The 16,389-nt window shown below is 36.8% G+C and overlaps 1 protein-coding gene across 1 annotated transcript; it reads right to left on the bottom strand.

Annotated features, from left to right (window-relative positions):
* Positions 1 to 845: 845 nt before the first annotated feature.
* LOC113233150 (flap endonuclease GEN) lies at positions 846 to 16,048 on the bottom strand. Its single transcript, XM_026468158.1, has 11 exons — positions 15,801 to 16,048; positions 15,304 to 15,398; positions 12,595 to 12,799; positions 11,890 to 11,979; positions 9,334 to 9,487; positions 8,006 to 8,138; positions 6,563 to 6,724; positions 4,846 to 5,023; positions 2,763 to 2,907; positions 2,448 to 2,525; positions 846 to 2,148 (listed from the first exon to the last, which is right to left on the bottom strand). The coding sequence occupies exons 1-11, from the start codon at positions 15,861 to 15,863 to the stop codon at positions 1,178 to 1,180; spliced, it is 2,274 nt and encodes a 757-aa protein (XP_026323943.1). The 5' UTR covers positions 15,864 to 16,048; the 3' UTR covers positions 846 to 1,177.
* Positions 16,049 to 16,389: the final 341 nt, after the last annotated feature.

The following is a 16,389-nucleotide window of genomic DNA, read 5'->3' as shown; positions in this document are numbered from 1 at the left end:
TCTTAGCAATTGATTGCTAAGAATGGAAGTTGCCTAAGCTTTAATCAACTTTACCTTAGATGAAACTCACACAATTTTTGTTTTTTCCACAAAAATGAACTCGTCACTCACATCGCTATTACGAATAGACTGACGAGACGGCAGATTGAGGCCTAAATTTTACTGAAGACAATACCTAGATGACGTTACTAGTTTCGCTAAAAGCTTAGAATAATAACGCATAGAATGATAGTTTCATATCAAACGAACTGTCACAAGTGAGGCAAAAATCAAATTCATGTAGGCTAGTTTTAGTAGTAGGTTAATTTTTGGTTTTAGTGAATGTTCATATAAAAATACAAGTTGAAGCGCGTTACTTCCTTATGCGATGTGATGTTAGTATCTATTTTATGTTTGTCTGACGTATTTTTACACTCATTTACAGCACATTTCGTCATTTTTAGCTAAAATTCTTGATCTGTTCGCGCTGCAAGTTGACCTTGAGGACTGACGCCCGCCCGCACGTGTAGGCCCTTTGGGCGCGCTTCAATTTGCCTCACTTAGCGTGTGCGGACTAGGTTTCTATGCGTTATTATTCTAAGGCTAAAAGGATCATCTTACCTCCAAGGATCATCTCGTACACCTTTCCCTAACAAGCAAGAATAAACATTAATGAGGTGTACATTTGAACGTCGTCGGTCTGTTCATCTACCATTTTCCTCGCTATAGTGAGGTAAAAAGTTGTTCAACGCTCAGGAATCTATTTTCGAACCAATAACTTGCTCAGGTTTCAAATTATAATAGTAACTAATAATGCTAAGTTTGCAAGTAGGTACGAATTAAATAAAACCACTTTAAAATGGCACTATTTTATTTGGCACGTAGTAAAATGTTCATAACAGCACACTCAGTGGCCTACGCATTTAGTTTAAGACCGCTACTAGACGGACGGCATGGGTGAAGCATACATACCGCAACCGACACTGACTACAAGCAGTTATCGCCGCGCACATAGCTCAGGAGCTCAGAAATGGAGGCATAGATGTTATAGCTCGTCATTGTATTTAGAACATTTATAACACCAAATCCGGACTTTAATTTTTATAACAGAAATAAACATATCGGAATACTCCATTTTAATTTGTCAACAAATTCACGTGCATTTTCTATGTCTATGGTAATTTCCTTACAGTATGTCTTACAACTGAATGTCTGGTAAACTATAATCTATTGTACAATTACTATTTATGCTTATAACAGCACTTTTTTGTTTGTTCGCGTAATCCATAGACAATTCAAATGCGTCACGTTCATCAGTCAATTTATCAAAAAAATAACTTGTATTGCTTACAAAACAATTCGGAATATTTTTATAACTTTCATTAATTTTATCATACGACCGATTAAAAACATCAGTAACATTTTTTAAACTGGGTTTTCTGATGGGACTTTCAGTTGGTGTAGAGCAATTAATTCGCACACTCGTTAGACTTTTCCTACTCATAATTTTCTTAGGAGTTGAGTTTTTATTGTACACCAGCTTATATATTCGATTATTGAACTGCGCAAACTTAGTTTCAATATTTCTGTGTAAAATAGATTCAACTATGTTAGATGCATCAATTGTATCATCATTCTTATCGATTGTACTTAACATACTTAGTCTGTGTTTATTTTCATGGTTTTCTTTGTTGCTGTCAACATCAGGAATATTCGCTTTTCTTTCTTCACTACATTTCTTTACAACCTCATCGGAAATTAATGAATCGAAATTTACAGAAAAAGTTTTAAAACTCATTTTGGACAATGATTCCAATTTTCTATTAGATTTGCGTCTCTTATTTGCTATAAAACTGTCAATTGTTTTCTGTCCCTTCCTAGCCTTTAGTTTTCTTTTCAATTTGTTAACGGAAACACTGACATTCGCCAATGTGGAATTTTGAGACCGATTGTTATCCATTTTATTCTTGACTCTCACATTGTACTTTTTCTTCGGTTTATTAACATCAACATCGTCTTTCTTATCTTTTTTCTTTCTCCCTCTAGTTTTCTTTTCTTTAACAGGTTTCTTAATGGATTCCTCATAGGCCTCTACTAGTTTAGGGTAGTAATGACGCATGAGATCTTGGCGTTCTATCGACGTCCATGGTGCTGATGGATCTTCTCCCTCTGATTTCGAAGAAGATTTAATAGATTATTTTTGTTCTTATACTTTAAAGGTATTAGTTAACGAACTGTGAAAGACTACTGTAATGAATGCATATAATGACAATCTGTATCATTGCAAAGCAGAATACCAAAAACTTGTAATGGCAGTTGAATAGCTAGCGATTGACAAGCTCTTACCCTTAAATTTTATCAGAAAATCAAACGTACAAAATCCTGATGACACTATCCACACACAACTGAAATTATTTAAAATTAGCAGACTTGGGGGCCCAAAAATAGAACGCATAAGGAGAACCTACCTTCAAACTGGTTGTCGGGGATCAGCGCTTCGTATTGACCATCAATATCGCTCCACACTACTTCAAAGCTTGGGACACCTGTTTGTGAAAATATTAACTTGATGGCTATATTATCACACGTCATTGTTTTACAACACGTACATAAAAACTAAAAGTTTGTAGGGGAACCCGAAAAAAATTGGGCGAATTACAGGATTTGGGATATAAATCTCGGTGGAAAAAGCTTAAAGTACTTATCCCTACAAAAAAGCTCAAATGTTATTTCACCCTTTCGAATACAATACAAATATAGTATAAGTATGTAATATTCCGCACCTCTAGGGGTTCGCTTTTTTATTATTCTAGTCGGTTTGAGGGTCCTGCACGGCACATGTTTTTGAAGATGCCATTTAGTCAGAAGTGGCAAAAATTTCTCTACGCAATATCTGGGCGACCAATCTAATTTGAACGACATTAATTTCTGAAAAAAAAATTGTAATTTATGTGACTATTACATAATGAAAGGCACAGGCATAGGAAACCACACTCGTATTTAAATACGAGTGTGGTTTCATTAAAACATCACACGAGTGTTTAATGCCTAATTATGTACAGGTACATACACTGCTTTATCTATGCACATATTATAAGCTCTCTATGATGTGTTCAGGAACCGCATGTAACGACCGGCATTGCGGCATTGATCAGAATTATTAGCAGTAATTATTAGTAAAATATTGCAAAAAAAACTTATTTCTCACGTTTCAAACTTATGTCACGCAACCGTAGTTTTTTTTAAATTCATGCATAAACTAGAGTCGGCCCCAACTATGATATCGTTCGATTCGATATCAAGTAACGTGTGACATTTGTCAAAATTGTTTGCTATTGACATTTCATTTCGAGTCATCATTTCATCTCGACTGATATTAGATTGAGGTCGAATCAAATTGTTTTGTTTTTCAGAGATGGTCGAAATTTGAATGCAATAATAAAACCGAATTTGATGTTATTAGGAAGCATTAATAACATTTTCACAGATAAGAAATTTGTTCTAACAAAACAGTTTATCTTTATGCTGGTCGTAATTTGCGGTTTTCGAACACATCATAGAGGGTTTATGATGTGTGTAGATAAAACACATTAAATAGTTAATATGGGATTGATAGAGTAGATAATAAAGTAATGTAAATAAAAATAGTTAGCCTATACAGTCCCACCGCTGGATACAGGTCTCCTCTCACAATGAGAGGGATTGGGCTGCAGTTCCCACGCGGGCCCAATGCGGATTGCGAACTTGACTTACATCATTCAATCGTTTTCCTTCACCGAAAAGCTCATGGCAAATTTTAAAGAAAAAAGTAATGTATACTCCGTCCAATCATTTATGTAACTTTTGACATATGCATGCCTCCGAAGTTCCGTAATTATTGACATACAAACGTAGACAAAAAATACAATACTTCCTGGACTCCTTTAATTTGTCATTTTAGTGAAGCAACGTGCTCTTTAGCTCCGATATTTATTGATAAATTTTGGCACCTGTCTAATAAATTATAATGAAATTAAATAAATTATAAATAATTATAATAAATTCTTATTGTTTATTATAATGAATCGTCGAATTCTTCTCCATATGCACGGGAATCATCACTTGAATCCTCATTAACATTAATTATTAATTCTTGACACAAATTGTCAAACACAAAATCACAATCCCAATCAGATAATATCTTCTTTTTTGAACCCGCTCACATTCACGATTAAAACTTCTTCATAAATAAAAACTTATTCATAAATAAAATCGATTGTCATAAAAAATCGAATCGGAAACGTATTAGGACATCTCTAATTGATTAGAATTCGGGCTCTCAAAAGTTAAATAAATGGTTGGACAGAGTATTTAACAACAATTTGTAACATTTTTTTGTACAGTTCAGTACATTACATATCGCCTACAGTGCAACGGAACAAGATCCGTCAATGTGTAGCTTGATGAGCTGCCGTTTGGAAATCTAGATTCAAAAATACAACTTAATCCAAGTACTTCATTCGCTTTCCGTAGACAACATTAACATTTCGAGTTCTTAGGTTTTCGCGATTGTTATACATAGGAATGAAACTATTTTTCCGGACCTGTAAAGGGCCCGAAACGTCGGTTTGTTTGAAAAAACAAATATACGCGATTTAAATCCGGAAAAATAGTTTCATTCCTAACATTAACATTCTTAATTCTCTTAACCAAAAATGAAAATCACAAAATATGCAACAGAAAGAAACTAAATAAAGTTTACGTTTACAAATATTAAACATATTTAGTACATTATTTATTTTATTTAATGCCATATAAATAAAACAAATAATTTACTTCTTAAATAAAAATGATGCCATGCATAATACTTTTTTTTTGACAGCGTACCACGAATTGAATTAAACTCGGGGTTGGAGTCTTCAAAGCTTCCAAGTCGATTTTTTCTGGCGGATTTTCGAGAAACTCCCTCATTACTTTCGGTTCAGGGAATCGCATACCACTACTAAAACTGGACAAAGCCCGCGTTCGTAGCGATAGCTCGCGTTTTATTTCTGTTACTTTTGCCCTGAAAATATCAGTGTATATACTACTTTCATTCACGGAAATTCGTAACATATACCGATTCACGTCAACACATCACTAATTCCCCAGGAGCCCTGATTATAGTTTAAGGTTCTGCAAGTCAGCGATATTTTTTTTTCTGAATGTAAATCACATAACAAACTTTGTGTATAGTAAAGGGAAAACAACGTGTTCCCATTCTACAAGTAGCTTCTTGTGTTACAAATTAGAGGAAAAGCTGCTTGAAAACATAGAATTGTATTTTGATGAACTAGAAGAGGAGCAATAAATCTCCCTTTTCTACACAACGCTTCCTCTTCCCCGCCAAAATCTTAACGACAATCAAAAACTATTTTTAAGCAGCAGTGACATCTAGCGGGGTAATTGACAACCACAACCATAAAACATCTATGAAATTTGAGTATTACTTTAAAGTTCCGTTAATACTATTAATTACATAATATTTTTAGCGTTTAATAATTATCTAATCAAATAAGTATAATTGAATGTTATTGATATGCTTGTATTTTCTCAATGTCCTTCGGCAATCATCGGATTTTCGAAAGCACACGAATATTAATTTCCATGCCCATAATTATTACATTTAATATCTATAATAATTTTAATTTAGAATAACGTACTTTATTGTTGTTTTCTTTTGATTTCCATGTGAACTATATAGAGCTGTAAAACTATTTCCCTACTTACATGTACATGCTGTAAGCAAGGAAATATATGTCGGGAATATATGTAGTATGTATGTCGGGAAGTATATAATATATGTCGTGCCTGTGAATTAAGCAACTAGGAAAGTCGTTGTATAATAAATGTAATAGCCACTCTATATACTTCGAAGTCGACGTATATAGTCTACGACAACCGAAAGACGAAGTTTGCCGAGAGACATTGAGGAAATAGAAGCACTGTATAATATTGAAGTTACGGAAGGAACATCTCGCGGCATACGTAACAACCATGGGGTTTAAATTGATAGTACAGTAGACAAATGATGAACTGAGTATAACGGTTTGATCATTATATAAATCAACGTTATATTAATTTTGTTAATATTTAAATTCGTTCGTCCCGTCACTAAATATTATAAAAAAAACGAATAAAAATAATAATTTGAAGAACTTGTAACAATTGTTTTCTTTTTTACACGAAAGATCGTTTAATTATATCTGAATATCTCACCTAACACCGGAATTACCTATTATAATTACGGAGAGTAAGGAGAATCCTCGTATCTTTTTAGCAAAACGGTTGTAATTTGTTGAACGCTACTTAAATCTAAAGGCTGTACTAAAAACAAGGGTTAAACACGCGTCAGTAAGTACTTACAATAATGAATAAAATTCGTGAATTGAATAATCTAAGCCCCTTACATCACAAAAAAATAATACGATACGAGTTAGAAACGACTCGTGGTTTGTAAATGCCTAATTTCATGGAAATTTCGATTTGACCATTATTTTAAATGTGAAATCCTTTTAGATTGTACTTATAAAATACTAAGAATTGCATATACTATTGAACTTACTTATGTCCATTGTCAACGCAACTATGGTTTGTAGCGCAAACAGGGCAACCGTTTTTCGTGTGCGTGCGACCCGCGTGGCCGCAGCGTTCGCACCGACCCGGTATTGACACCCAACATGTTTGTCTCTCAAATTCCTCAGGGTCTGTCACCCATGTCAGCAGTCTACAACACAAATTAAAGTGTATTATATGCTATGGCGTCTTGACGAATTAATTTTTAAATTATAATTACATATTGCACAGGTATTAAAAAGCGTAGTCACCTTTTGGGACCTAACAATATTCATGATATTAAACCAACTTCAGCAAAAAAAGAACTGTAAGGTTATGACGTCACCCACGCCCGCCACTGTTGGCAAGGGCGACAAATTAATATGCTATTAAAGACGAAAATATTTTATTTGATATACAAATTACGTTTCTCACCGTTGTTAAATTTCATCGACACTTTCACATTTCAAAATATCGTCGGGGATAGTGCAATTACGAGTATTTTAGCATTTGATTATGAGTTTTCATTTTGGTAATTTACAAACCAAATCAAATCGCGTAAATGTCGTGGCAACCAAATTAGTCAATCTATATAACCAATCTATATAACCAATACTACAGTCGCGGATTTGCACTATCCCCGACGATATTTTGAAATGTGAAAGAGTCGATGAAAGGTAACAACGGTCGGCAGACTACTTCGCCTGGCCGTAGGAAGCGCAGTCAACTCGCTGTTTACACTGGCTCGACTACAGCCTCTTCGGCAAGCGAATTCAGTTGAGAAAAAGGTGGAGCAATCAACGCGCTGTTTAAACCAAGTCGATTGCCACCTTGACCAAAATCACCAAATCATGATAAATACCGGTTTACGTACAGAGACACAACACATTGTTCGAAACTTTTAACAATAATCGGGTACGTAGGTAATGCGGCCGCTTACACTTTGAAACTTGTTTGATCAGCCTTAGCTTGCCGAATGTTACTGAGTCGCCAGACTGTGTTCACACCTAGGCGACTCGGTCGACGTACGGCGGCGAATTATGATCGTGAAACGACTCAGTGTTTTACACTGTTGTTTACTTTGACGGGCAAGCGAAGGCGACCTGTCGCCTTAGTGTCACCGCACCATGAAGGTAATAAACAAATTAGGGGTTAAATAAAGAGTTAGTGATCACCAGCGGACTGCAAGGCAGAGGACATTAAATTTGTCAATGCATATTTTATGCTATTATAATTTAATTAAGATATACATTTTAATGATCTAAGACGCAGAGAGAAATGCGCCGCGATGTTCAGATTTGTCGGTCTCAAAACATTGCAATATATTCCTCATTTCAATTGCAATAGTGTAAAATATATACTGATAACTTTATTGTGCTCCGCCCTCCCATACGCTCCAGTTTGTACTGGCCCTTAAGATATTTGTGAATGCGACAATTTAGTGCATAGGTACCTTGGAATGACAGCATCCTCATGAACGCCATGTAGGAACGACAAAACTGTATTTATTGAGGACCCACAAGCACCAATTCCGTAGTCACAACCACAAAGGATCGCTAAAGCTACCATTTTTTTTCGTCCGAATCCTGAAATAAATTGTAATCAACCTTTTTCTATTTAGCTTATTATTGACGTGCGGATTTCTGTTTTGTTAGTACTATGTGAGGTTTTGTAAATTTCAGTACTGGTGTATTTTGAACATTAAGGGAGACTTCTTTTTAAATTGATAATCTATTGTGTTCTCTCTTCTTTATATGACTGCGTAGGAGTGGTGGCTTTATATGATCTGTTAAATAGACTTTTTTTTATTAAATATTGCAAATGGGCTCATAGAGCTTATCTGTCAAAGATACGAGATTAAAATAGAATCAAAATAAATTAAAATTACTATTACAATTTTACTTTACAAATGTCAAAACTTTAACCTACTTAATAACAAATTTCCTACACGTAAAGGGTACTCATTTAAAAACATGTCCGCTTTTTTACAAAGTGGTCATAAGGAATCGGCAAATATGTCATTAGCCCCCTTTACAGTCACTCTATCGCGCGTGATCAGAAGCGTAAAGGATTACGCGCGAGAAAACCTGCAAGCGCAATCGTGCGCGATTACCTGTTTGAACTAATGTTCTTTCGCGCGCGATAGTTCGTGTACCTTTTTATTACAACGGAAAGAGTGTCCGTGTACAGGCTAATCGCGCAGGATAGACCGCGTGAAACTGGCGCGTGTTGGAGTGCGCGATTGCAGTCGTGACTGATGAGCGCAATGAAGCAGTACTTCCCTTTTCCTTCCAACATCTTTACACGCGCGCTCAATCGCACACGATTAAAGTAACACCCGAGTAAAGCCCGCTAATGTCATAGCGGTCTGTGAGCATAGCGGTCAGAGAGCATATCGCCGATAGGCGTAAGCGAGGTCACGTGCGTAACACGAACGGTGCGCACGACCGGTGACGCGACTGGGCATCCGATTACTAAATTTCTCCAGAATGTTTTGGGCTGTCGATTTTATTGCGTACGATTAATAGATAGTATTTAAATTTTAACTTGTTCAGTTATTTAATTTAGTTTTTTTATGAATTTATATAAAATTAAAACGTATATCGTGACTAACGGTCGATCGTATATCGAGCGAGTTAAAAAAATTGGAACTGGGAAAGTGAATGAACAATGAGTGATGTTATTCCTAATGTATGTATATTGCATTGCGTGAAAAGCAAAACTTTGTAAATCACTATAAGAGGCTGAAAATGGAATACACGAAGCTGATAAGTAACTCACCATTACTTTTATACAATTTCTCAGCATCGTAGCAATCTACTGAACCGGCCACAGCGCCACCACCCTTGGAGCTAGATACACTGAAGTTGCGGTACACACGTTTAGCACCATACGCGAAGCAATCTGAATCTTGAGACACTACTGCATGAACCAACTGTGAATGAGCATTTTAACTTCATACTTGCACATAAATGTTATTGAGTTGCATCAAAAATAGAGCTACTATTTGACTACGCAAGAACCTCCATAACTAGAGATGGGCGTGGACTAAAACCCTATCAACCCGCCCGAATTTTAACAGTGTCTTTACCCATTTCTAATAAAAAAAATACGGAATTTGGTGTAATTACATACTTATTATATCGACATATAAAATCTTTTTTAGACGAAAAAGAGGCACACAATACCTACCTTGCAATTCTGTGGATTCTGACTACTAAGGGTGCACATTACGATTAAAGTCTTAAATAGGAAATGAAACTATTATATATATTTGTTTTTTCAAAAACAAAAACATCGTAAAGACCAAATGAGTAAAAAATTTTTCAAAACCTGCATAAATACGAAGGTTTATACGTATATTTATACAGGAATTTATTTATTCAAAAATACTTCATATTACTGTTGTAAAACTTAACGAGAAAATCTCTAGGTAAATGTAGGAAAATTAAATGTAAACCACCTGTAAAAGGGCCCGAAACGTCGGTTTGTTTGAAAAAACAAATATACGCGATTTAAATCCGGAAAAATAGTTTCATTTCCTATGTGTAACAATCGCGAAAACCTAAGAACTCGGATATATTTTTATAGTGAATCGATTCAAGTGTGCACGGTTTAACGATTTTCTGTATCAAATTAACTTCATTCAAGCGAGTTGAGTTAACAGAAAGGCAAATCGAATCGTCTAGATCAGAAAGCAATAAACATTTTGTATTAATATCATTAAATTTGGACAAAACTCGATTTACAACAAATATTAAGTGGTAAACAGTTTTGCTCTCGATTTCAGGCATTAATGTTTACCCCGATTTAAGCCCGGCGTTAACAAAGCGCCGGCCGGGAGCTTGCCCATCTCTGTCCATAACAAACCTCTTGTATTCTTAAATAAAGGATACATTGGGTTGGGTTACATTTAACATAGAAAATGTCACTGCTGTTTACAGCTGCTAAGGTGCAATGTATATAGAAGGTAAGCTACACATTGACGGGCTACGCTGCTCTCGAGGCGAATTCGAAGCTCGATGAGCTGTTGACTGACATTACCGCGGACGAAATGGAAGCGAATTTTTGTAACCATGGCATTAAGAACTTTATATGTCAATTGTGTAACATACAAATTAGATACGAGCCAAAACACAGATCGCGCGTCTTTCGGAGAATTCTCGAGCAGTCTCGGGAATTCCCGAAACTAACGTATCGTATCTAGGGATCTACTCCCGTTCTCTATCCGACATCCGTCCGAAGCAATTACTGTGAAATCAGCAATAAAGTAATCGACCAAATTAAAAGATACTTATCTATTTCTGCTGCCAAGCAGTAGGTAATACCAGCATTACTGTGTTCCGGTTTTGAAGGGTAAGGGTGCTGGTGAAATCACAGGCACATGGGACTTGTCAACTTACGTCTCAGGGTGATGAGCGCAGTTGTAGTGCCCCTAAGATCTTCGCATTTTAAAGCTCTGAGTGGCACTGTAATTATCATGTACAGTCGTGTAGCTTACCATCAGGCGCACGACTTGTTCGTCCCGTCACTTGATGTTATAAAAAAAAAACGAATGAAGCTTCATATTATCATTGTCTATTGATTTGGTCGAGTGTTACTCATTTGACAGTAATAATTTGTATGTTACACATATGACATAAATTTCATCAATATATGTACGGACAACGGCACATCAGACTATTCATTTTTTTTCGAAAATCTCCTCCAGTGCAACGGAACAAGATACGTCAATGTGTAGCTTGATGTGCTGGCGTGTGTACAATTTCGCCATATGAATTTGGTTCCATTCTGTTCTGTAGCAGTATAAATTGAGCCTAAGACTTGTTGGCTTGACCACCTTGAAATCCAAACAAAATTAATATCACAATGATTTTAATTGACGTGTAACAGAATAAAAAAGTAAGTTACGAGTTGTTAGGTTTTCGCGATCGCTACACATAGGAAATGAAACTATTTTTCGGAAAATAGGACGATAGCCTGGAACGTTTTTTTTTTGTTTAAGATAATACAAATTAATTATTAATTAACAAAAATGTGCATTAAGCCTATATCCCAGCTACAAATGGCTACTAGCACACAGACTTCACTGATATTCTGCCATAGCCAGTAATGGTCAAGAACGGACCAGAAACACCACACTAAAAATATGACACTGTTAAATTCAAAAAGATTCAAGAACTATACAACACCTAAGACACAAACTAAAAGTATTCTGGGAATACTGGTTATCAAACATTTTAGTCTTAATGCACATAGTCACTCTTATTTTGAATGAGACATAATTAAATACGAATACTTAATAAATAACAACACAGTAATGTGAAGAATACTAACACCTTGAGCATTCAGCTGAGCACATGTAGCCTCTGCTTCTCCTCTCCCTTTGATGCATCTCACTCCCATGCATTTCAGAAGAGATTCACACTTAAACAAAAAAACTCTTTTCATTCGAACATAAATTATAATTTGCACACATTTTAGGCTAAGTTAGAATACAGAATGATAATGACAAAGCACGTTTACTTGTAGACCAGAGGCCATATCATAATACAATAAGAGTAATAAGTCCTCATAGGACAAATAAAATCCTAAAAAAAATAAAAGCAAAGTAATAGAAGAAGCATAAAAAAGTGTCAAAATAATGAATGAGAATGATTTTTCTTTTTGCAAATAACCAGAATCCATTATTTTTATATAATTATAACATAAAAGTTAGATCCCGGATATTAGCAAAAACTGCTCAATTATACACTACACAAACACATACAACTATTCTAAACAAAGATAAATTAAAGGTGAAAATGTCATGGGATAAGTGGAAGTTAATCCAGTTAAACCTTTGCCTTCTGAGTCCACATATTTTTATCTCTCATCATCATTTCAGCCGAAACACATCTACTGGTGGATTTAGGCTTCCCCTAATTTTGCCCAGCCCACTGCCCTTAAATTTATAATTAGTTTTGTCTTTATGCACATATAATAAATCGACCATAACAAAAGAGTTTACAAAATTTGTGAGTAAAGGTAACTTTTACTCACCTCTTTCAAAACTCCTTTGAATCTCTTTCTAGCTACGTCTGGTTTCCTACCACAAGCCTTATCAGATTTAGGAGCTGCACCCTTGAACTGCATAGCATTCCGAGCCGCCATCACATCCCTTTTCAGTTCAGGAGCATCACCCTCTAGGACAAATATTGGGGTTATGTCTTCTAGGAGAAGGTAGATTGTTCTGAAGAATAAATTTCTGGAAAATAAAAAAAATAGAAATGTTTACAAAGCTAAAAGTAGACTTTATACCAATCACACAAAGTACTTTGTTGAAATGAAACATGAGTGTAAAATTATTTTACAGTTAAAGGGCGCCTTCAAATTAGATGCTTATAGGCCTGATTCAGAGTAGCGGCGGGTGCGTGTAAATCAAATATACGTAGACGCTCGTTGCGTTCACAGTGGCCAAGCGTCGGCGCCTGTGTGTGCTTGGTCTAGCGTCCAGCGTCTGTTTGCAACTTCGACGTGTGGATGTAACGGTTTTAGTCACTACAGCACTGTGAAAGGGAAAACGCCAAGAACCGCGCGCTCGCACCCGCCGCCGCACCCGCCGCCGCACCCGCCGCCGCACCTGCCGCCGCACCCGCCGCCGCACCCGCGCTTGCACAGAAACGCCGAAGAAGAGTAATAGTAACCCGGGTCGAATCACCCGAGGCACTAGCCTCTCGAAGAACTGGATAAAGTCATGTGAGACAGGTCTGTTGCAATCCTGTACACTGGCTGATCTGGGGTCAAAACCTGAACTTGTAAGGCGCCTGTGCGCGCACAGGTCATAGTGCCCTTCCCGCATAACCAAGACGTTGATAGGGAGGGGCACTATAAACAAAACTTATGTAGAATGATATGGGAATGTTCATACAATATTTACCGACCCTTTTGACTAGGTTTTGACCTCATAGACAAAAAGTACTCACCAACCTCCCTCGAAAAGCAATTGTCTACTTGACATGTCTCTATAATGGACTAATGGGAACAGGCCACTTTCCTGAACTGTAGAAAATGTCCCAGATAATCATGGTGCCCAAGCCAGGGAACTCAGTACATGATGTAACCTCATATAGACCAATAAACCTTCTGCCTGTAATGTCGAAGATATTCGAGAAAATTCTCCTGACTTTTGTCACAATCAGCAATACTGGATAACCAATTTGGATTTAGAAAGAATCATGCTACAGTAGAGCAAATCCATAGAGTATGTAACATCTTCAGAAGATCCCTTGAAAATAAAGAACATTGCTCGGCTGCATTTCTGGACATACAACAGGCTTTTGACAAAGTATGGCATAAAGGCCTACTTTATAAAATAAAAACCTACCACATAATTATTATACAATCCTGGCATCGTACCTTTCAGGGAGATTCTTCCAAGTTCGAGAAGGAGAAAGCACATCACCATGCTTTAACCTGCCTGTCCCAATACGGAACCTGGAGTGCCCCAAGGTTCCGTATTGGGACCAGTATTGTACACAATATTTACATCAGATCTACCTCATACCTCTGGAGTTACAGTAGCTATTTTTGCTGATGATACAGCATTACTAGCCAAGCCCAGAAGAAGCCTCTAAACATCTGCAAAATAGCTTAAAAAAAATGGAGGATCAAAGCTAGTGCGTCAAAGTCCGTCCAGATAGCTTTCACTTTAAAATGAAAAGATTGCCCACCAGTCAAATTAGGCGACATACATCTCCCCCATAACAACTCCGTTAAGTACCTAGGAATGCATCTGAGTCGTAGGCTGACCTGGAGGAATCATATCCGAGCGAAAAGAGACGAACCCAGCTCCGATATCGCGAACTATATTGGCTGCTTAAAAGGAATAGTGTGCTGTCTCTTGACAATAAGCTTCTCATATATAAGACTGTCCTTAAACCAGTATGGACTTACGGCATTGAGCTTTGGGGTGCCACATGCAATTCAAATATCGCACTAACACAAAAAACTGAAATTCCATCCTCAAGTAGATTTCTGATACGCCCTGGTTCATTTGAAATTTTGAAATTCCATCACTACCTAAAAATCAACACAGTGCAGGAAGAAATTCGATCTTACGCTATTAAATAAAAAAGCGACTGCACCACCACTCTAACCTGCTGGCAAGGTAACTGACTATCCCAGACTCTATGAGACGTCTTAAAAGGCGCAGAATATTAGAACTGGATCAACTAGTTTGAAAATCCAGCTGCAATTGGAGGGGCTTCTGCTGGGGACTTGACTCTACACACCAATAATCATGCAACACATCTGCTCCTAGTCATGAAATGGGCATGCCTACAGCTCCAGCACCTATCTGGAAAATGGGGAGGGTACTGTATGTGCACCTGAAACAGCTCACACGAGGCACTAGCCTCTCAAAGAACTGGATAAATTCAAGTGACAGAGGTCTGTGACAACCCAATACACTGGCTGTCTGGGGTCAGAACTTGACCTTATAAGGCTCCTGTGCATGCACCAGTTATAGTGCCCTTCTCGTGTATCCTCAGGGTCGGTAGGGAGGATCACTATAATCAAAACTAATGTAGAAAGATATGGGGCTGTTCATACAATATTTAGAAGCACAATTACAGCACAACTGTCATGACACGTAAGCCACAATTGCGGTCACAGTTAGTAAACTAAACATTACAAAGCGCTAAAGACTTTTTGCACCACTGCAGCTCTTCTACAAGCATCTCATTTGAACACCCTCCAGACTTCACTTGCCTCAAGTAAAGTTTTGGTTGAATATAATATTCCGTAACATTTTGGCTATCACAAATCCATCCTGAAAGATCAACTGCAATAGTTTCCCCTCTTATCTGTAACAATAATACTCCTATTTAATGAAACCATATCATGAATGCCAATAGTAATATGATTGGCTGTGGCAATATTAGTTAGAATTGACACACAAGGCCAAGATCTATCAATCTTCATCACGATCAACCAATTTATACGTCCCACTGCTGGGCACGGGTTTCCTTTCAGACGAGGGTTTAGGCCATAGTCCGCCACGCTGGCCCAATGCGGATTGGGGACTTCACACGTTTTCTGAGGGCTGTGGACCTTCTTCAACGTTTCACAGGTTTCATCACGATGTTTTCCTTCACCGAAAAGCTCATGATATAAACTTCAAATTAAATCAAGCTTTACACTTTCAACTCTAAGCCGCTTGAGATAAGAATGGTTCATAGTGTAAATGTGCTCTAGACTGTATCTACCTCGTGTAATGATTTCTTCTCACTGAATGGAGTCAATATTCCCCATAACCCTTTAATGCCCATGTTAAGTGTATTTAAGAGGCACTTTATGCAGTAACAAAAATAATTATAATCATTTTTTAGTGTCAATACTTCTTCTTTTTGCTTCGTGGCTGTGCCCTTTTTAAGATGTCGCCAGTATCAAGTTTTAAGCTTCGTAATTTAAAGGGCTTTTGCAGTCTATTGTTCAACGATTTCAACGAGTATTGTGGGAGTACAATGTGAGCAAATACAATAAGAAATACTATGCCGAAATCTTCAAACTCAACGGACGACTTTGTTGACATTGTTAATTTTTTATTTATTTATTGAGGCTTTGGCTAAGCCTTTTGGCATTGACGTCAGTCGGCCACAGAAATTCACACAGAGTACATACATTTTATTTTTATTGTGAATTATAAAATAAACTTGTATAGCTAAAAGCCACTTAAAAGAAAAACGAGATTAAAAATGATTTCACAAAAGCGAAAAAACGTCAAATGTGGACAATTTAAAGAAAAATATTGGAATAATATCCGAAAAAAATATGTAATTATTTGAAAAATATGAT

The sequence above is a fragment of the Hyposmocoma kahamanoa genome, unplaced genomic scaffold (genome assembly GCF_003589595.1).
Source record: "Hyposmocoma kahamanoa isolate Upper Pololo Valley unplaced genomic scaffold, ASM358959v1 78, whole genome shotgun sequence".
In the NCBI taxonomy this organism is placed as follows: domain Eukaryota; kingdom Metazoa; phylum Arthropoda; class Insecta; order Lepidoptera; family Cosmopterigidae; genus Hyposmocoma; species Hyposmocoma kahamanoa.
The sequence above is the reverse complement of the archived record's forward strand: the minus strand, read 5'-3'. Positions and strand labels throughout refer to the sequence as shown.

Excerpts from the sequence above, each read along its gene's own strand:
- LOC113233150 (XM_026468158.1), bottom strand. The coding sequence starts at position 15,863 with ATGGGCATTAAAGGGTTATGGGGAATATTGACTCCATTCAGTGAGAAG. Across the intron at positions 9,488-11,889 it reads CTCAGCTGAATGCTCAAGGT|TTGGTTCATGCAGTAGTGTC; the intron begins GTTAGTATTCTT and ends GCTCATTCACAG. Across the intron at positions 5,024-6,562 it reads TGCGTTGACAATGGACATAA|GGCAAAAGTAACAGAAATAA; the intron begins GTAAGTTCAATA and ends TGATATTTTCAG.